Source organism: Diadema antillarum, unplaced genomic scaffold, assembly GCF_040938485.1.
Source record: "Diadema antillarum isolate AM-2024a unplaced genomic scaffold, OU_Dant_1.0 seq00000541_RagTag, whole genome shotgun sequence".
NCBI lineage: Eukaryota > Metazoa > Echinodermata > Echinoidea > Diadematoida > Diadematidae > Diadema > Diadema antillarum.
Genome location: NW_027271488.1, coordinates 876,924 through 899,252, shown reverse-complemented (window position 1 = coordinate 899,252; position 22,329 = coordinate 876,924). Strand labels below are relative to the sequence as shown.

Genomic DNA, 22,329 nt, shown 5'->3' with positions numbered 1-22,329 from the left:
TTTTATGCTGCATATCCCACTAGCATATATACAAATATATATGTGTGTGTGTCAAAAATGTTACTGAAGTATTCATAAACATGAGATTTCTGGTTTATCCTGTTGAAGGACAATAATGGTATCAGTGATGTACACCGGGAGAATTGTTCCATGCCTGATCCTTTTGCTTCATCCAATTTAGAAAAGCTCTGATTCCTTTTTACATTTAGATAATCAAGTAGCTGGTCAGTCACAAACATATGTCAAGTGTCATATAGTATGTGATCCTATGTATTCCCCCTTTTCCCCTGCCATTGATGAAAAAAGAAAAGAAAAAGAAGGATGCATTTTTATTAAACTCAGAGCAGAAGAAATAAGTCCAAATAATGCTGAATATACAGACTTTGTGACATTGTTAGCGAAAATATATTACCTACCACTGCTTACAAGCATCATCTTACTAAATTCATTCAGTAGCAGCTAATGAAATTCTAAAACGGGTCGGTTAGGGCTACAGGGGAATGAAGATTTAAAAAAAAAAAGGAAAAAAATGTTAAGCTATACTAGCATGAGTTAATGTGCCCTGACAAGTGGCAAAATCTTGATTATTGTGAAGAACCTTTATGTCACTATAACTTTAGGATTGTATGAGCAATACCAAATATGTGTGTACATGTGATCGTATTGTCTGCGGTGTTGGTACATGCATTAATTCAGTAACGGTTGCTTGCAAGCCAGATCACACCCAAGTACATTGCAAATCAGTGAGCCACAAAGCATGCTTAGGGTTGTGTACAAAGCACTGCTCTTTTGGTCATCACAGTTTAGTTGTTTTTTTTTTTTTAAACAAATCTTTGTTCACTCACTTGGATCTTTGTGAGTTGTGAGCTTTCTCACAAAATGCAATCATCAGACCCATATTTTTCTATAGATTCATTGAAGAGACCCCTCTTGCATTAACTAACAAAGACTCGTCCCTGGCTGTGTGTGTAATTTCCCCCCCATTTTTTTGACATGGGTGTTAATGGTAAGATATTTAAGTTTTGATAAAAATTAGTAGTGTCACTAATTTGGATGACTTATGACCTGACCTAGATATATTTTGTCATATATGTCTGTGGATAATACCTCTGGGTAGGTGTGTTGAGAAACTTCTTTCTTGCTCAGGTATGTTTAACAAAAATGTGAAAATGATTAAAAAAAAAAAGTATAAACAGTTGTATGCTCTATTGTGCCTAGAGGGAGCTGTTCTTCCGTTCATTTGTTTCAAAATGGTTCTATCTATGACATTCCAAGCCAGAGTTTAGGCCAGGTCGCCTGGTTAGAATAGAGTCGCCGTGTCTCTCAGTGTGTATTGAGCAGAATTTGATCTGAGGATGAGTTATATATTCACTCCTGGGTCGGCCAATCCCAGTTTGTGCAACTACATTGTACTTAGTTTGCCAGTCTGAGTCTGTTGTCTGCGGGCAGTGTAGTGGATTTCTGTAAGCCAGAACCTTGATCTGATGACCATTCTCAATTCATTGCCACATACCTAACATAGCCCCTGAACATTCAACAATGCTTTTTTTTTTTCTCCCCCCCCCCCCAAAAAAAAAAGAGTGTCTTAAACAAAATCAAAGACAAATATGTGCACTCAAATAAAGCCCTTGGAAGGAATGATAAAGCCTGTGAAAGTCCAAGCTTATAGTTTTTCATCTACAGTGTTAAAAGATAAAATTGTGATATCCAACATGCTTGCAAAAATGTTTATAGACAAGATATTGCTGTTGAAGAGAAATCCCTATTAAAAATAAATGTTATATTATAGAAAAAGGGATTATCAAATGAGGGACATATGCCTGTTTTTATGAATTAGTTTCAGTGTCCCTGCATAAGCATAGCTTTCTTAATAATGGCAAGTTTGCAAATTTGTTCATTGTCTATGGAGGTGCTGGTTGACCTGATAAAGAACATATTTCAAATGCACAAAACTATCTAGTGTGGCATTGTGGCTGATTAATCTTGGGCTGATTGTGTAACCAATATAATACCAAAGGCCTCGAGTCTGGGGTAATGGAGCAAGAGTTAGACAAAAGAAATCATTATTTTTGAAAGAACATAAGTTGGTCCACTGGCTGTTTTTCAAGTGCTGTATCTTTTCCACTGTCAACATACAGTCACTGTTAAAAGTAAGGAAAATGTCCAGTGGAATGGATATGAACAATCAAGTAAGTTGGTGTTTTGGGGCACCTAGTCCTTCCTATGTCTTGTTTCAAGTCCACGTAACTCAAAGTAAGGGATGAGGGTGTGGTCCCTGATACCAAAAGTATAAAAAAAGGGGGGGGGGGGGGCGGGCTTGTGTCCGTCTTAGTAACTCTTTGCAACCAGTAAACATGTTACGCTAAGCTGTGGTGTATTTTACTTTGTGCTTGGCACATGCAGATCAGCATGTGTGAGGGTGAAAACATGATGAAGTATTTGTAGCTGGTGTGCAGTGCTGCTCCCAGTTCACCTGTCACTCTTATGGAAAGTTAGATAGAGTAATCCATGATGCCTCAGAGTGATGGTAAATTAGGTCACGCTCACCACTCTGCCACGCAATATTCAGTTAAGAGTCACCATCCCTCCCATGTCCAGACAATGGTCCCGGGCGTTGACCGTTATCCTCGGGTAGTCACAGCAACCTAACTTCCCCAAACTGGTGCACTGATGTCTACTAATCTTGATGGATAGATGGAGGGTCATAGTTCAATTCAGTCACTACTGAAACAGTGGGTGTATTAATATGATGATTGTGGATGTCGAATGCAGAGCAGTATGCCAGTAACGCTCCTGGCTTTGTGTTCTGTGATACTGCATCCAAGACGTGGTGCACCCTCGCTATGCGAATCAAACTTGAGACTTACGGGGACATGACTTTAGCATCAAAGTCACCTGCTATTTGTCAAGGAATAATTGAGCAGTTTACTCCACTAAATTGATTTGAAATTCACAGATCTCAGTGCTAACTTTTGAGCTTATTGGCCTCATCTGTAATGTTGGAAGTAGAGAGGTTGGCTCTATGTCTTTCAGTAAAATTGTTAGGTTTAACTATCCTCCCCCCCCCCCCCCCCCCCCCCCAAAGAAAAAAAAAGAGAGAAAATTTTACCACCCTAAAGAACAACAACAAAAAAGAAGCATAAAAGTAAAGCAATTGTGTGCCTCAGGGTTTTGAATGTCTTAAACTTCTCTTAACACATTGGACCAGTGCATTTGCTACATCACGCTCTGGCCTTGATTTAACCTTACTATAGCATCATGTAAATTGGCTTTCCTTTGCGGTGTGTCATGCTTCTAGTTCTTGTAGAAGTGGATTAAATTTTGTCACTACAATGACATTTTTGACAACCCTGGCGGAAGCTGTTGTTAAATATTGGACGGTATTTAGTTGAAAGGTAATCTGATGCACATTACTGAGCTGGATGCATGACCGTTTTCAGCAGGCACTTGAAAACACAGATTGAAAAATGTGATTCCTTAAAGATAAACTCCGCAAACCATTACAAATTCAGGAGAATAGTTTTTTGGTGGATCCGTAACCGAGTATGGTTTGCCATGAACTTTTGGATTTGAAGTTCTAAATAGCAGTGAAGACCAAAAAAAAAAAGAAAAAAGAAAAATAAATAAATAAATAAACAAAAACTTAATTGTTCACACACTTTCACATGAAGTGTGTAACTACAACGTGTAGTAGTAAAATCACTCCCTGCTCACTTCAACATAATACTTGTGTCCTTTCAGTTCTATGAACTGCAAAAGTTAGTGCACCATCAACCAAAATTTGTGAGATGATCTGCTTAACGTGGTAATCAAAAAGAAAAAAAAAGATATGGTGATCATAAAAACTAATGTGGTAATCATGGAAATAACCTATTTTCTCTAAACCTGCGATATTTAATGCAAGTGTATGGTTTTCCCTTTTGATGTTGTGAAAGCCGGAGGGGGGTTTCGGATCAGCGTTCACCATCTATACTGGCAACCAAAAGCTTCACTGTATCTTTGCATTGGCTACTGGCTTTTATTCCTAGCTGTGAAATTGAGAACAGTCCCCACCCCCTGTATTCTAGTTGAGCTACAACTTTACAGGGACCAGACACCAGAGGAATTGAACGAAAAGGTTTTGACAATGTGTCAATGTTCTGATGTAGCATCTCTGGTCCTTCGCCTGTGAAACTGTGTCCCTTGGAATTCCCTTTGCAAGTATGGTGGAAAGGCTGATATAGAAATTGTGTATGCTTTCATATAGTTTGTATTCTTTATAATGGGATCAACCTTTCCACCATACTGCTTTGGGCGGGGACTTCAATTCGTGTATGCACAAAGAGAGGAAGTGTTTAATCTGGTTTACTGGAAATCCTGGGTCTTCTGAGAAGTACCTGTGTAATTGAATTGGTGTGAAATTATTGGAAGGAGAATATCTTCCCTGGAGAGAGAGATAGAAACAAAAATACAAATTTAAATTGTTTTCTCTCAGCAGTGTCTGATATTACAAAAAGATGTCGATCTAATGAATTAAAGAAGAGCAGAATTGAGAAATAGGCACATGAAAACAAAGATGTGTGTTGTCTGTATATTTCATGGTTTGCTGAGTGTGAATGTCTTTTTCTTCCTTATTCTTTTTTAAACTACTTAACTGCCAACAGGAACTTTTGTGTTGTACGGAGTGTGTGAGAATTTCAGGATCTTGTAGGGGATAATGAAACTGCTTGCCTGGCAGCACCCTGTAAAGGAACGGTATAGTTTTGGTTTTAGATGGGGATTCATATTTCAACTATTTCCGAGATAATTAGAAACCACTTTCGAAATATTAAAAAGAGCGCACAATTCAAAGGGTATTCAAAGTTTATTTGATGAAAGTCAGGTTTGAAATGGCTGAGATATCAAAAAGCAAAGTAGTCTTGATAAAAGGTGGGTCCCAACTTTTTTTTACCGACCTCTTTGTTTGTGGATATCTCAGCCATTTCAAAACCAAATTTCATCAAATAAACCTTGAATTCCTCTTAGAATTGTATGCTCTTTGATATTTTATAAGAAGTTTCTCATCGTCCCCACAAAAAAAAAAAGTTGGAAACCTGGGGGGCTCATGCAGCAGTTTGGTCGGATATTTTTCTGACAAAATGTTACAAGCTACGGAAATCCTTACTTCTGATTGGCCGAGAGCAAATTTGTCCGAAACTTTGTCGGACAAAAAGCTTCATGAAATGCCCCCCTGAAGTCCCATCAATCATCTCAACCAAAATATACCATCCCTTTGAATTGGCGTGCAGTGTAGAAGTTCATCGAGTGTTTTGAGGTTTTGACTGTGAGGTAATGAGAGACAGTACTTGATAGAATACAAAAGAGCTGCTTTTCAGTTTCTTGTATTGAGAACCAACAAAACCACAGTATTAATTCTTCTTTGAGGTACGTATGTGAATTTATGACCAAACAACACTATGTGATTTCTAAACTCAAATGATTTGTATTGGAAGTGTTGACTTTCGCTGGAATAGCACATGTACTGTAGTAGGATCTACTAGATGTCCTCACTGGAGGAGTTTGGTATAGACTTTTCAGGAGTGGGATAGGACATAACGAAGACTAATTTAAAAAAAAAAATTACTTCCGAACACTGTGTCTTTGAATAGTTCAGTGTATTATTTTTTAAAGACAAAATTTCCCTGATAAGTTAAAGGCTGATATACAGGTACAGCTGTATTGCCATTTTACAGATGTAAATAAACACAACATTTTGCTAGTTATACAGTATTTCCAAGAAGTGAGGTTGAAATATGATTTCCAGGGGACTGTCAATCTTTTTTTGTTGTGTTGTTTTGTTGTTTTTTCAAACGATAGAGAAGGCAAAATTCTTTTGTTCCTGTCACTTTGGTTTTGCATTGTCCTTATATTATCTTGCTTCCTAGTTTTCTCATATAAATAGCGCCAGTGCCCTTAGAAATGCCCGTATAGAGTGCCATAAAAATGCAATTTTTACTTATTATGTACTACTACTAAAAAATACCATCTGCATAAATACACATTTCATTCTAGCCCAATCAATGGCACACCAAATTCTAGACTTGTTAGCTGACGCAACGTCACTGCTTGACCCTTTGCTTCATTAGTCGTGTGATTGCATGACCAATCGCTGACCAATATTTATGTAGACGATGTAAAACACATTTTCTACAAGTAATGACTAAAACGCAACATTCTGAACAGTGCATTTATCCTCAAGTACCAGTGCGTAGAGGCTTCGTGCAATGTCAACCTCTTTCTACTCGGTGAAAAAAATTGTGAAGTATACACGATCCGATTTTGTACTTACAAGTGGAGATTAGGATAATGCAGATATGTTATGACATGGGCAAGGAGAAAGCCACTTTTTTGACACTCCAACAGACATGCGCGCGCACACAAACACACAGACACACCGTTCACTCATACACAAAGGTGGCCACTGGCTGTTCAGTGATTAGATAATATTTTTAGAGGGGCTCCTGCAGGTTGTTCACATGCTAAAAACCTATTGTAGGAGTGGGGCAAGTGTATGGGGGGGGGGGGGGGGGGGGGAGACCACCAATACAATCAATAGTCCATGTGCAGTTTGTGTGATTTACTTTCTTGAGTTTAGCATACATCACAACCAAGGCAACTTCTATCATCACACGCAGGAAGAAACGCACCAAGGCAGCATTCCCTAATATGGGATTGCAACATTGGGGAAACAGTAACAAAAATAATCAGACGCACAGAAAAGTACCATAATTTCATTTCTTCCTTTCCTCTTATCTTTTTTGTCTTTATCATGTAGACTTTATTATTACTTTCCCAAGAACTGTGTCGAAGACAAGGAACAGATAAGAAATCCTAAACATTTACCACAACATACCAAAAATACATACACATGATGAAGGCCAGGTTTGTTTTGTTTTTTGTTTTTTCCAAACAGCTCTCCTATAACCACAATTCACAATCACAGCAAATAGTATGATAAAAAAGACGAAGAAAAACAATACAACATTGAAAAAAGTTCACTGATTGCACAACACAGCAGGTCTTTTGAAGAAGCTTTCATCAATTTTATGCCTTCCCCTATTCAGTTACCATTTAGATATTTCTACCAGTAGGGCCTTAGAGTTTATCCACCTCGACTTTTCAGGAATGCTATCAAAATTATGAACTGGCAGTCATGTTGCAAATATAGATTGTGTATGTTATTGCAACAATGAAATTCCATGGCGCTCTAATTCCTTTTACTTCTCTTCTTGGTTTGTTTTGTTTTGTGCAGATTTTTTACAGCACAGAGATTGATGGCTTTGGCAAGACCTCCTATGTAACATAGAGTAATGCTGTTGTGATTTATTAGATGTAATGTGAGAAAGTACAAAGCGTATTTGCTACCAAATTTAGTTATGTCCAACTGCCCTTTCTAGATAGTCTGCTTAATTTGCTGGCATGAATTGATATGTTAAATATTAAAAACTTGTAAAAAATCTTCTTCCACCAAATAAAAAGTATTCCTGTATTGAAATCTGAATTTACAGGACAATTTGTAAGACAGTACTTCAAATTATTGGACTAAACATTCAGAGCAAAGGCAATGGCAAAAAAAGAAAGAAAAAAGAAGAATTATTTTTTTCCCCCCCATTCAACTGGATGTTACGCATTGGTAGATAATAACCACAGAGCTGCCAGAAAATGTGATATATTCTAGAACCCCTGGTAGATATATATAAGTACCTACTGATGTATGCATGCTTTCATCCCAGCCTATTACCCATCAAACAATCTGTCTCAGCCCAAAATATACATTTCATGTACATACTGCACGGGTATAAAAATTACTTTTTGTTTTTAAACATTACATATTCTATCAAATACAAATTGTTGCTACACCTTCTCCACTCTACCCCGAAATATATATGAATGCTGTCAAGTCATCGTACACACAAACCCTATGTCTGACGCATACGTCGCTAAATACAGTAAGCATACCCTCTGCAAGTTGTACATCATTTGATGATTCTCAGAAAATGAGAAATTACAGCACCTGGATTCAATCTTGACCAAGTCTGCACAAAATAGGTGTCTTCTCCTTACACACCTAAGTAAACATACCTCCATGCAGGTCTACAGAATAGTTCTAACAGAATAATTCTAACATCCCGTTTGTATTCCAAGAAAAGTTGGCTTTTGCCATCACAGACTCGTACTCACTATCCAAGATACCCAATATCATGGGTAAACCCTATTTCACACCCACGTCTGGCATAACCCTGTATCTCTGTAGTACTTTTATTCATTTATTTACTTTTTTTTTTCATTTGGTGTGAATATACACACAAAAATCAAGAGGCAGCACTACAGACTAAACACTAAGATACTATAGGCAACAATTAATGGAATACCCACACTACATAAAGGCATGCTAAGTCATGCGTACTGAACAATCTATTTAACACTGCTACGAGGGACAAGATATTTTGAGAAATCAAAATTATTCCAATTTCCAACTGGAACAACATGTTAGGTCTGTTTTTCACGGACACTCGCACCAGTTTGATGATCATCAAAGTAAAAAGAAGTCTACTCCAGAACTGAATGCTAGAGATAAAATTTTGAATGATTTGGCATTTAGCGTGGCCACACTGGCAGGAATATGAATATATTTCAGTACAAGAAAACAGAAAGAAAGAAAAAGAGATAGAAAGACATTTTATGGCCCCAGCAAAATAAGACAATATTGACAAACACACATAAAACAAGGACAAAAAAAACAACAACACAATTTCCTGCCTCCTATGTCTAAACAAAGCTTATTGCAGTGAGAGAAGAAATCACAAAATGCCCTTTTTTTTCTCTTTGTAATATAAACATGGTACTGTGTAAGAAAACAGTTCAAGTTAAAACATGTCGATACAAATTAAAAAAACAAACCAAACCAATGATTCCCTAAAATAATCTTGTATCTGTGAAATTATTAATCTTTTCAATTCTACTGCAAAGATAACCACAGAATTGAAAATAGATTATTCTGAATGTTATAGACCATTCATAGGCAATAAAAACCAATTATTTTGGGTTTTTTTTTCCTTTAACTCGGCTTCCTTTAGTTCTTGTATTCCTATGCAATACATTAAACACCACCTAACCACGTCTATACATATTGGATAATTTGCTTGCTCGATATCAAAAAGAAGATTCAAAATGACTGGAAACACTCAAAATAGTACTGAGGACAATTTTCAGCCTTTAGAATTTGTGAGCAGAAGTCATGGTGCATCACACATGCAATAAATCAAATATTTCAAAAAATCTGAAAATGAATTTTGCATATTCAACTCAACAAGAGGAAAAACAGAAAAAAAAAGTATTTGAACCTTGGTTGAAAATATGCATGGAAAATCTTGATGTCCTAATGGACTTTTGCAAAATGTGAAGACAGACACCAAATTTGTGTCCTCCTCTTCATAACCAATCTGCATCTACAAGTACATCAACCTGACTGTATTAGCTCCACTATGATTTGAGAGAGAGAAAAAAAACCCAACAACACTGTGGCGAGACAAAGAGATACAACAACAACACCACAGACACATTATAAAGAAAGTGACTAATGCCTCGAAGACCTCTACCAAAGAGGCAATGCCATACAGGTTTTACTCTACTCTAATTCTCCGGAACGCCAATTCCAATCTTTTTTCCCCGACTCAAGGTAACATTCATCTTTCTCTTTCTCTGTTACCAATGATGATGATGATAATAATAATAATAACAATAGAGTAATACATGATTTGTCTAGGTTCAACTTTTCCTTGGGACAAGATGGAAAATGACCATCTGACAGCTAACTACACGACAACACACAACTTGGGCACTTTAAGCAGCTAAAGATTTCAGTCGGCTAACGAAATCAAAGGGGTGTCTCGGGGGAGGGGGCTACATTGTATGGAGAAAAAGACATCAGCTACCTCGATTTAATTGGAATATACATATATATTATCTTGGAGATATTCCAACATTTTCTTTGGCAAGTCATCTTGGAACTGCAAAGCCCCATCATGGAGCAAGGAAAAAAACAAAAATTAAATTTTGGTCTTCACATTCATGTCTTGGGGGGGGGGGTCACAACCTCCTTCAGGGTACTAACTTTCGGCTTGGAGCCTCGCGTACATTATAGCAAATATAAAAACAGATATTCATTAAAGCAAAATAAAAGCACAACAAAACAAATTGCAGCAACATCAAAAGAAACAATAAACCATATATCAGCAACAAATATCAATGCAAGAAATAACAAATCAAATAAAGTTTCCTTATAGCGTAGCCAATGTCTACACCTTGTACACCTACCAAGGAAAATACCAACACAGTTCACATTATGATTTCCTAGCTTGTAATTGTATCATGAGCACACAAGAGTTACACAGACTTGATTAGGGTGTACTGTTTTATGTGTTACATCATCCATTCTTTCTAATTGCTCATTTTTTTCTTTCTCTGGTAGTAAAGCTTTATGGCAGTGGTAATCTATTCACACTTGATACTTTGCGTAGTACCACTGAAAGATTTTGTTTGTGATACTGGGCAGGGATTTCTACAATACTACATACAGATCTAACAAAAAAGATCAAAAAAGAAATTTACTCGAAAGAAATGATTGGCAAATAGGACATTTAGTTAAATTGTCTTAAAATGATGTGACTTTATAAGCATCTTATTCGTAGTACATCATATGTAGAGAAAAAGAAAATGCATCATTTTTTTACATCCTATCTTTTTATCAATCACAACCACCTCATCACAACGATCTTATCCACACTCACGGTCTACCATCCCTAACTAGTGCTTGAAGGACACCCTCGTAATGAAAGGATACATCAGGAATAGCTCTCTTCATCCGAGCGAGAGCCAGACAGAGGTGTAAATTTCTATCTAAAAATACTCAAAATCTTTACAAATTCTCCGCTCACACACTACATTTGCCCATCGACCTATATACAAAACACAAAAAGAGAATGACAACCCCGACACATTGATAATGAGGAGATCCATGCACTTTCCCTGCAGTAACGGTTGCAGCCGCTTCACTGTGAGAATTTCACTCCAACGTAGGGGTAAGGAAATCTCAGTTTGTTTCCTCAAAGGACCGCCTTTGTCTCCTTGGCAATGGCATAGTGCAGTTTGGACAGGAAAGCCTGCAAAGATGGAGGGGAAAAAACCCAACAACAAATGAAAGGAAAGGACAATGGAGAGAGAGAGGGTAGTACAGAGACATCATATCAGCAAAATGGCTTGATAGATATGAAATTGTGCGCCAGATGCAGCAGTGAAAGGGGGGGGGGGGGGGGGACAGGAGTCAATTACCCTATCCCTACCACCAATGGAAAGCTCAGTACAGGGAGACCCCCTCATAACAAACTCCCTTACAACACGGTATCACCTTTAACAAGGCAAATTCAGCAGTTCCAATTTCTATTTCTGTATATAGCTGGTCTCTTGTTTTTATTACTACATGTTTAGAGTTGAGGTATCGGCTATAACAAGGTAAAGCAGGCCCGGCAACCTTGTAGTCACAGGATTTCCCTGTACTAGGCTTGTACCTTGCAAATGGTTTTATGCAACAACAGAACAATGAAATATCAGAAAAAAGTAAAGAACCTTCATCATATGAAAACTAACATAGCTTTTATACTAATGGTCATGGTATGCAAAAGGCAACAGCCTGTAATTTCATAGTATTGGCCAATGGGCAGGAAGGGGGGGGGGGGGAGGGAGCATCACACTTTACATTCACAATCATAAAAATGCTCTCACCTTTTCTAAGATATCATGACATGATACAGTATCTCAACATTTCATACGGAAATGTACAGCCATAGTCTCCATGCAAGTTTGGATATAATTTTGTTCTCTTCATCATGGTCACCAACTAATGACGACAATAATCATATCAATAAACAACAGATTGTAAAATTTCCCTTTACCACAGTCAAGCTGCATTTCTACATCTGTTCAAATTGGCAACCTTGTACAATGACAAAATCATCCATAAATTCAAGAGATTTTTGTGTGGTCATGTACACAAAAAACTGTGATATGCACTGAAAAATTCTTGCAGGGAGACTATCAGTACTATGTTGACGTTAGTATACCGAGTAACTTTTTGCGCTCTGCCAAGTAAGATGAATTTCGTGTTTTTTAATTCCACAGAATCAAGGCATTTCACAGTGGTACATATACCAAGCAAAATTATTTTCGTGCTAGTTTCTGGTCACACAAAACGTATGAACATTTCCACACTGCGAAAATTTCCACTTTTACGGTAATTGCGCCATACAGAGTGCATAAACTGAGTGAGGAAGCATCCAAAATGATGCATAGTGAGCAAAGACATCCAAGAACTTATCAACTTGAGAAGCTATGCCACATGACACGTTTCCTGCAAACAAAAGGAACCACTAAAGCATCACCAACAAACACATCATCACCAAGAAAAAAAGCAACAACAAGAAAAACAAATTAAGAGCAGAGGACGTAACCAGAACCTGGACTTTATACATGACTTTGAGGGAGGAAAATACCAACAACAAAAACACCATGTGTGGGACATGACAGGGACATGACAGACCCATGTGCCTGTGTATACGTACCTCTGCAACTTTCTTGTCTAGGATGTGGACCACCTTGCCTGGTCCCTGCTTGCCCTTGAGTAGGTTTCCTAGTCCTTTGCCAAAGCCCTTCCCCAGAGGACTCTTGCCTTTTGCAGCCTTGACCTCCTACAAAAAACACATTGACATAAGGATTCATAGATGAATTAGATCACATACAATGTACACCGTAGGTAGGTAGGTAGGTAGGTAGGTAGGTTGGTATGTAGGTAGGTAGGTAGGTAGGTAAGTAGATTACTAGGCTTGCAGTGCAATCTTTTTATAGTCCTTTTTAAAGTCCTCGAGACCAGTGGTTCTCTCTTGTTGTACATCAAAATATCATCATAGCCAAAAAGTAAAGTACATAAAGATATATACATGAGAATTTTAGGACCTGGATTTTACTTCGTTGTAACAAGAATTTTTTTATGAACGTGTTTGTTGTAACGGGAGTGCACTTAAACTGATACATCATAGATTAAGTGAAATTCCTTGGATTTGAAATGAACAGTGTACTGCCCTTTTCTTTAAGCCATACAGACTAAGATACACTGTAAACAAATATCACATTAAAAGAGAAATCCATCCATGCACATTCTAGGAGCTGTTATTGCTCTGTATTTCAGACCATGGACTCTCAATACTAAAGCTCCAGGTTTGAATCCCTGGACAGCAGCCGTAGCGCCCTCAGGTAAGGCACTTAATCATAACTGCCTAGTCCTACAGAAAGGACATGAGGTCGGCGCCACGTTTTCAAAAGTGGAGGGGGGGGGGGGCACTTCTGGGTTTCATGAGCTAACGAGCCATAAATAAAAAAAGGCACTGGTGTGCCACTTCCGGGTATCTTGAGCTGATGTACGGTGCTCAAAGGTTTCATTGGTGGTGACACTCTATGTATTCCTATGCACGGATGCAAAAAAATAGTGCCCCCCTGTTCCACCAGCCTTGGGACATACAGTCATTACTCCAAAGATTGGTTCCCTAAGAGGCATTTAGTGCTTCCTTTAATAGTGACCAAATGAAAAAAAAAAATATTTTGATTCAATTCAATCAAAGGGAACACATTTTATCAATGCACATAAAGATGAGTGAGGAGCCACAATGGCTGCATACACACCTTGGGCTCGAGAAGGATCCCCTTGTCTGTAAGGGAGGGCAGATCCTTCAGGTTGGTGTAGAGGAAGTCAAACTCTAGGTTCCACTGGCCCAGCATGTCTCCACGGTTGGTGAGGATAACCCGTCTAGGATGGGGAGACAGTCACACACAAGCACACACAGAAAAAGAAAACAAAACCATACACAATCAGCATTGAATCATGCTACTGCTAGTCCTATGTTGCAGATTCACAATATCCATTGCAGCCACACTTGGAGAAAAAAAAATGAAGTAAAACTAAAGCAAATAAAACTAGAAATGTCGCTACAGCGACTGGTTATACCCCCGCCAAACAACATTTCATAAGCTTTGGTCAAAAAACTGAGGAAGTAGTTAAATCCGCAAGATCTTTCCTTGATCTTCTGCCATTAATATGCCGTTACCATGGCAACGTACTTTCGGGTACTGTCGAAAAATGCGTCTTGCACATCTACAACCAAAGGCACACATCTGTACCAAGTTTCATGGAAATTGGGCAAAAACTGAGGAAGTAGTTTGCAACACAAAATTTTCCATCATTTTGGCTCATAATATGTGAGCTGGTACCATGGCAACATACTTTTTGTCACTGTCAAGAAATGTGTCATGCTGACCTATATCCTAAGACAAACATTCAATATGAATTCCATGAGAATTGGAAGAACACTGATGAAGCAGTTTTGCCATGAAGCATTTTGCCCTATATCTTACCAATAACATGCCGTTACCATGACAACGCACTTTTTGCCACTGCGGAAATATGTGTCTTGCACATTAACATATTCAGATGAACATCTGTACCTAATTTCATAAAAATTGATCAAAAACTGTGGGAGGAGTTCGCGACGCAAGATTTGTACCCATTTTTGCCCATAATATGCCGTTACCATGGCAACGTACTTTTGGGTACTGTCAAAAAATACGTCTTGCACATCTACAACCCAAGGCACACATCTGTGCCAAGTTTTATGGGAATCGGTTGAAAACTGAGGAAGTAGTTCGCGACGCAAGATTTGCAACGGACCGACCGCCCGACCGCCCGACCGCCCGACCGTCCGCTGATTCCTATATACCCCCTTCAAACTTCGTTTGGCGGGGGTATAAAAATTGCATTACCTCGCTTTGTAACTTACGTAAACTTCTGGTCCTCATTTACCCCACCTGCATCCCTCTCCCCCTCCAGAAGACTCTTCCCAAAGATTCATCTCCTATGCTACACATGTACCTGCTACTGTTATCTCATATGAACATCTCTTTGCCGTTCCAGTGTCATCCCATCCCACAATGGGACAAACAAACTGCTTAATTGCATATTCAAAACAAACACTCTTGGTCATTCCAGGACAAAAAACAAAACAAAACAAGCAAAACTAGAAAAGCACTCTCAGAGTGCAGACCTCCGCCAAAGGCAAGGAGTTTCTTTTCCTTTCTTTTTTGTTTATCATTTTCGACCAGTGATCTTATTCTTCTGTCGAGATCAGTAATTTCTACCCATGCATATGCATGCTGAAAATCGCCCGATTTCCTAATTTCGAAGCCTTTGTTACGTCATCAATGTCAGCTACTGGCGCGCCTCACCCTAGCAGAAACTAGAGCACGCACTCTAGTGCTCGTAGAAAAACCTCTAAAAATGCACAGCTTGAACTCACAAGTTCATTGACCCTACCTCCAAAAATATTGAAAATCCTTCATAAAAATAAAAATTTCCAAATCACTACCAAAATTCAATCATCTGTTACTTGTGTCATTCTCAACCTCTTGTGCAAGTTTCATCCAAATAAGTTCACAACTATTTACACAGGGACAAACACAAACAAACAAAATAAACCAATGCGGTAATGAAAACATAACCTCCTCCCTTGGCGGAGGTAACAAAAACAAAGGAAGAGACGCAAACAAAAGAAAAGGGAACAAATACGGAAACGGTGGGTGCACTTACTTGTCGGTAGCCACCAGATAGGTCTTCTTGTCAGCCGTGACCTGCAGGTGGGCGATGTAGTCCTCCGTCTGGGCGAACTGGCCCTTGTTGATCTGCTTCAAGAGCCAGTTGCCCAAGGCCGTGGCCCGGTTGTAGGCCCTCACGATGCCGTCGGCACCGATGTAGCGGGGGTCACGCAACTTGCGGATCTCCACGTCTGACTCAGCCACCCTGAAGATTTTTTTTTGTGTGCGCGGAGGTTGGACAGGAGAGATTTGGACATGCAGATTAATCTACTTGGCTTTGTTTCATCTCACTGCAGTCCTATCAATGTGATATGAAATGATTAAAAGGTTAGGAGGCACTCATCATGACATACTTACATATGGGGGGGGGGTAGGGGGTGATACTCTCAAACTTTCTAGGTAATGTACACCTACATGACCACTGAGCATTAGCGCATTTTTGTGTGTATAGTTGATGCAATGCCCATGTGACCTTTTCCACATTTGATATCATTCATTAAAATCCTTGCAAATTTGACCTAGCAATTTGTCCACAGATTTTTGAAATTCCTCAGAGAAACTATGACATGTGTGCCCAAATCTTTGATGTAAATAAATTGTCAAAAAGTAGGCTGTATTGTATCATCTACAACACGAATGTAACACAAGAAATTGTACCCAGATAGACTTCCTTCTTATACTTTATCAAACATAAATCGACCACATTGCAGAGATTTGACTGTGTTGTAACAATAGAGATGTCCACACCCACTGACTCAAATTTGCCAAACCACTTTCATTTTGTCTGTATGTTTTCTTTACTTCTGCATTTTTCCTCACCCCCCCCCCCCCCCCCATCAATTCATCAAGCACTCTCTATCACAAAGCTGCCAACATTCACAAATCAAAATCAGGATGGTTACCAATGACAATCAGGGTGTCACATACATCTAAATAGGCATATATTTTCCCAGTTGAGGAGAGTTTTACATTTTCTCTTCAGGACATCAAGAAAGGTTTCCTTTCTCAGGTAGCTTTCCGCAGACTCAAGGAGAATTAGCAGCTCTGCTGTTGTATAACAAACACCAAACACTGGTCACTACGAAAAATTTTCAACAGTAACAAAACTCTGCTCAATCACTCACCTCCGGATCCCCTCCAGAGTGCCGCTGGCAAAGTCAATGATGCCTCCTGTCGGCTTGGCGACGACTCCTGCCAGCCCCTTGCCGACGCCCTTGAAGAAGCCCTTGGCGCCCTCTTTCTTGGCTCCTTCGAAGGGGTTCTTGACGACCCCACTCACACCCTCGTAGAAGCCCTATCAATGCGGGCGAAGAACGGGAGGGTTCTGATTAATCACTCAAATCGCCAAACAAATACTGCAGAGTTTAGACATTTCAGAATAACGCTAGAAGTATCACAGGTGCAGAACTTTTCCTTTCTTGAAAAAAACCCAACAAAAACCAAAATTCTGACATACCATGATACTGTAAAACCAGAAAATTTGCGAGGAGCCAAGATTTGCAAATGCAAAATGCACACAAAAGTTTTTGTCTATACACAATTGTATACTGGCATTGAATGCCAGTTGCCAATTTGCAAAGTTTCATGCTGCGATAAAGTCCTTCGTCTCCAATTCGCGAATGTTTCTGGTTTTACAGTACACAGTCTATTAGAATCAGCTGAAAAGCAATCACTGTCTTAAAATCTGTCCCCCTCAAAAAAAAAAAAAAATGTCAAATTTGTCCATGATGTCAGTGCTAATCTTTTCCACTCTACCCACCATGACAAGGCCTTTGCCGCCCCTGGCCAGCCCCTCCTGGAAAGTGGCTGGTCTCTGGTTGATGGCCTGCTGCCGCTTCTTTTTGTACTCTTCGTCCATGGTGAGGGCCGCCAGCCCCTTGCCCAGCGTTCCCGTGATACGGGACACTGCACCCGCCGCACCACCTGACGGTATGCCACACACAAAGAGAAAAAAAAGAAAGAGTGTGGAATCAGAGGATGTGACAACAAGTGGCACTCTCCTCTTAACACAATCAATCAGAGTAATGACTCAGTCTACGTCAAGTTCTTGTTAAGTTCTCGCTGACACCTTCAAGTGCTATGAGTGGACCTGTAACTAGGACAGTCAATTGGCGACTTGTGACACAATTTTGCTGGAGGGTGAATCGGTGGTGGAGAGCCACACTAACGGAACAAGTAACAAGTTTTACCACTTTTCAGGAGAAAAAGTAAGTGATTTTTTATCTTGGAGACGATACACAATGCATTTTTGTATGACAGGAGGCAATGTGCTTCCACGTCAAATCTCAAATCTTTAGGCTCAGCTTTCAGCTTGACTTACCGACAGCATGTCCAAATAGACTCCTCATGCCCAAGGCCATGCCCTCAGCAAACTCCTCTGGTCCTTGGACGATGCCCTGTGGGTTGGTGGTGGCAGTGGTGTGTGTGTGTTGGGGGGGGGGGGTGCATGAGAGGAGATGGATATCAGTAGAAATTACTACCCGTCAATGCTTGTGGCTTTCTCAATAGAATGCATGGTGGCGATACTCTTATGTTGTAAAGAGTTTTAATAGAAATATGCCCGAATCAAGATGGGAGTTCAACAATGAAATTCTTAGTGAACAATAATCCCATTTTTTCGATCAGTGTGTTTGGGTAATAAGAATGACATGGCCAGCGGACTTTTTCCACATACACCCTCATCTACCACAAGAATTAGACTAGAGGTATCCATTCAATTTCTAGCTTTGTCAACCATCATGGAAGAAATTTACAAACATGATGACTGGTGATGAATGTGAAAACTATTTGTGGCTGGTTGAAGTGGCTGCTGGTTACAGTTTGCATGCCAATCTGTAATCACTATCATCAAAGCTCACTAAAATCAGTCAAACTGGTCATGCAACGTAAAAGAAACCCATTTTTTTATAAGGGTATTACTGCTTTTTCACTCATCTGGTGGTTTCTCTTCTTTATTTTTTGTATACATGTATAAATAAGAGCATATCATGAAGGGGTTTTATATTTGCGCTGGCTATCCTACAATGTGCTGGTGTTATGAACACCTGTATATGCTACTCTGCGATCATGGCAATTGCATCTGAATAATCATACTTAATGGATTGCACATTAATGCTGTTAGAGATGCATTCGTTTGCTTCATCTGAACATGGCACTTACACATCATTCCTAGACTGAAGTCTTCAGACTTCATGCTTCAAGTGTGACAGAAATTAGTGCACAGATTAACGCTGTGACTGACCTGGTAGGGTTCATAGAAGAGGTCCTTGACTCCCGTGCCGACACCTCTGACGAAGCCAAACGGGTTCCCGATCACATCCAAGCCGAGTACAAGCACGTAGAGCTGCTTGATGGCCTGGTTGGAGTAGTGACGCACGGTCTCGGACGTCAGCTGCTCCTGGCTGTAGAACTGGTACTCGCGTTCAAAGAATCCAAGCCTGGGGTTAGGGGGGAAGAAGAGGATCAAGAACAATAAGAATAAGTAAAGCGACTAGTAATTACCCATAACTGCTTGCTCCAAGTCATTGTCTCTATCTTTGGTTTTTTCTTAATCTCTATCTTTCCATTTGCTGAAAAGGGGGGGGGGGTGTAATGTCCTAAAATTTTCATCTAGAGTCACAGGATTACTACTAGCAGCACAGCACAGGTCACTTTTGGAAAAATGTGTATGAAAATGGAATAGTTTATGAAGAACTTGAAGCTTCCATATCACAGTCATGATGTGTCAGACAGAAGCAACACACAGCTTTCATTGGTCTTGGTTGTGAGAGAGGAATTCTCCCCTTGCCTATATCACTAGTAAAGACTTTATAGTTAACCATATAATATCCTGTTCATGCGGTGTCATGTTCTTCTTGTTATATGTGCACAAATCAATTGTATCTTTGTCTCTTTTCTCTCTAACTCTCCTCAACTCCTACACTGGTGCCGAAAATCATTCTAATAACCATATTGACATGATGCATACAATATAAAAATGAAAATAAGACCATTTTTCTTCATGACCTTCCTTTCCTCCAGTGTAATCACACACATGAACAATTTACTTCTATGGGAAGAAAGATTTAAAATACATCTGCAGACTCACTTGAAGATGACATCATCAACGTTGGTGAGGGTGACCCCCACACTCTGCAGGAGGAGGTTGAGGGCGTTCTGTCTGGCGTTGGCGCTGGCGCTGAGCAGGGACTTGTCCTCTTTCCCCGTCTCTGACAGCGAGAAACTCACATGGATCTGTGGGACAGGGGGCAGAGAGGAGCGTTCTGATGGTCAAATCCAAGCTTCATCCACTTTTTTTGAATTCGAAAAATGCTGAATGCGACAAATGTTGTGACAAGAGATGTATTAAAACATGTTTACATAAACTTGATCATATGTATGACAGTACACACAAAAGAATCTGAAGAGTTGCCAAATTCAGGTGAGAACAAAGTGTAATACAGGGGAGAAGAAAGGATTTGGCACCCTTCCTGATTACATGTACATGTGGGAGAGAACTGCCGCATTAAAGCTTGCATACTGCTGGTGACAATCGAGAAAGAAACTGCAGCTATCTGCACTTTTCTCCATGTATTAGAAAACAAGCTCCAGGTATCAATTACCAATATTGTCTCTTACCATGATACTTGCTGAGCTGCTGAGTCAAATCACCAATCCTTGTCAAAGTTCACTTCCTCAGTGTACCAGAAAACAAGCTCAATGCAGTAGTTACTAAACATTTTTCTTATATCATGCCACTTGGTGAGCTGCTATGTCAAATCACCAGTCTTTGTCAACCCTCAAGGCCCTTCACAGTATGAAACTGGAGATATTCTGCCAGTAGCCCATTGCTATAAAAGGCATAATTTACCATTTGCAGATGAAACAAAAACCCAGCATTAGTGCTTTAAAATAGTTCTAAAATGTGGGTTAGGGATAGAAACAACCACTGTAAAAATTTGAAGCCGTAAAATCGATGTTAAGTATTGTTAAATATACAAAACGTGAACAATAGTTGTAAATAAAAATGTTTCCAGACTAAACCATCTACAGTTACGGTTTATTGAGAAAAATGCAGATATCTCCTTATATTTTAGGCTTTGTCGCGAAAATTTTATATGATACGATGTTTTGTGGCATAACAGACCTACACATATGCATTAAATGTCATATCTTGAAATTTTTTAAAATCACTGTTCCCAAAGGTAAACTGGACCTTTAAAGTTACAAAGATTTGACTGAGAGCTGTAGTTATTCTCTCCTCACCTTGAGTGGAGAGAGATGGAAGGAGTCGTAGAAGTTGAAGTCCTTGGCGAGCGCCACCTTCACGTACTCGGCATCGGCCAGCTCAGACCTGACATTCTGCTTGTCAAGCTCTAAGAGGGCAACCTGAGGGGGTACAAGCAGGAAAACATATTGTACATTTGTATGTGCCATATGTTTGGCGAGTCTAACTTTTCATGAATCGGGACTTTCCAAAAATGTTGCGAGTGATTAAATTTGTGATTGTAGAGTACAGAAATGGATGGAGGAATGTATTGTGCACATTACATTCATATCAAGATCAGAGTCATTATTTTTGCGTGTTTTGAAATTCGTGAATACCAACTGACTTGTGAAATTCATGTAAGTAACAACCCGTGAAATATAATATGGCATAAACATCAGGAGACATGTCCATTAACCCTCCACAGAATACTGTATACGCTATATATTTCGCGGGGGTTTTATTTTCGCGAATTTCGCGAGTCGGGAGCTATTCGCGAAATCAACAACACGAGAAAATATTACCTTCCAAAATGAATCCCTTGCCTTGATGATACGAACATTTCAGTACTAGTATACCATGTCACGGCTTACCGAACAGACCATACTGGCTAAGCTTGTTTACGCACGTCCACGTCTACTTACGAATACTAAATCCATTATCGCAAGGGGACCAGTCGTCAGAAATCTAGCGCGATGGACTTAACCACTTCAAAAATGTTGAATTCTAACTTACTAGTACGCAGAGTTTGGTAAGTTTTTTTCACGCAGTGTATAACTAGTGTCATTCTTATTTGCTAGTAAGTTGAAAATTCACACTTTCTTTGCCACTTCATATTTTCTCTGGTCCCCCAATCGCGAATTTAACCACTCGCGAAAATGTGTAACAGCGGCAATTCGCGAAAATTTATGTACGTGAAAATTATAGCGTATACAGTAAAGCACAACACAAAAGAATTCATCATTATACAAAGAGGCTAGATAATGAGCCTACTTCAGTCAATATAGTCACAATATTTAAAGGATCAATCATACATCTCGCATAAACTACTATGAAAAAACAAACAAACAAACAAACATTAAATATGTTTCGGCAGCCAAGCACTGACCCTGTCGACGACCTGCTCCTCGTCGGACTGGAAGATGGCCACGACGTTGGCGAGGAAGCCCATGTCCACCTTGACGGCCATCTCCTGCACCAGCAGCTTGAGGTACTTGATCTGCTTCACCGTGCTGTAGTCAGAGAAGCGCACCATCATGCTGAACTCAAGCAGCTGCTTTGGAGCTGGGATGATTGAAAACAAACAAAAATACATACAGATATTATAGTAATTCATATACCTGCATTTGGTGAAAGAGCGAAGCATGTGTAGT

At 39.4% G+C, this 22,329-nt stretch overlaps 1 protein-coding gene across 1 annotated transcript in view; it reads right to left on the bottom strand.

The window, feature by feature from the left end:
* Window positions 1-9,086: 9,086 nt before the first annotated feature.
* Window positions 9,087-22,329, bottom strand: part of LOC139734699 (intermembrane lipid transfer protein VPS13A-like) — a 115,663-nt gene continuing 102,420 nt past the window's right edge. The window contains exons 62-72 of the mRNA XM_071645492.1: window positions 22,065-22,240; window positions 20,956-21,078; window positions 19,799-19,944; window positions 18,953-19,148; window positions 18,032-18,107; window positions 17,471-17,634; window positions 16,836-17,005; window positions 15,707-15,916; window positions 13,750-13,873; window positions 12,636-12,761; window positions 9,087-11,180 (exon numbers count right to left, since the gene is read on the bottom strand). Coding sequence (XP_071501593.1) covers window positions 11,124-11,180; window positions 12,636-12,761; window positions 13,750-13,873; window positions 15,707-15,916; window positions 16,836-17,005; window positions 17,471-17,634; window positions 18,032-18,107; window positions 18,953-19,148; window positions 19,799-19,944; window positions 20,956-21,078; window positions 22,065-22,240 — 1,568 coding nt within the window. The 3' untranslated portion in view covers window positions 9,087-11,123. The remainder of the gene's footprint in view (window positions 11,181-12,635; window positions 12,762-13,749; window positions 13,874-15,706; window positions 15,917-16,835; window positions 17,006-17,470; window positions 17,635-18,031; window positions 18,108-18,952; window positions 19,149-19,798; window positions 19,945-20,955; window positions 21,079-22,064; window positions 22,241-22,329) is intronic.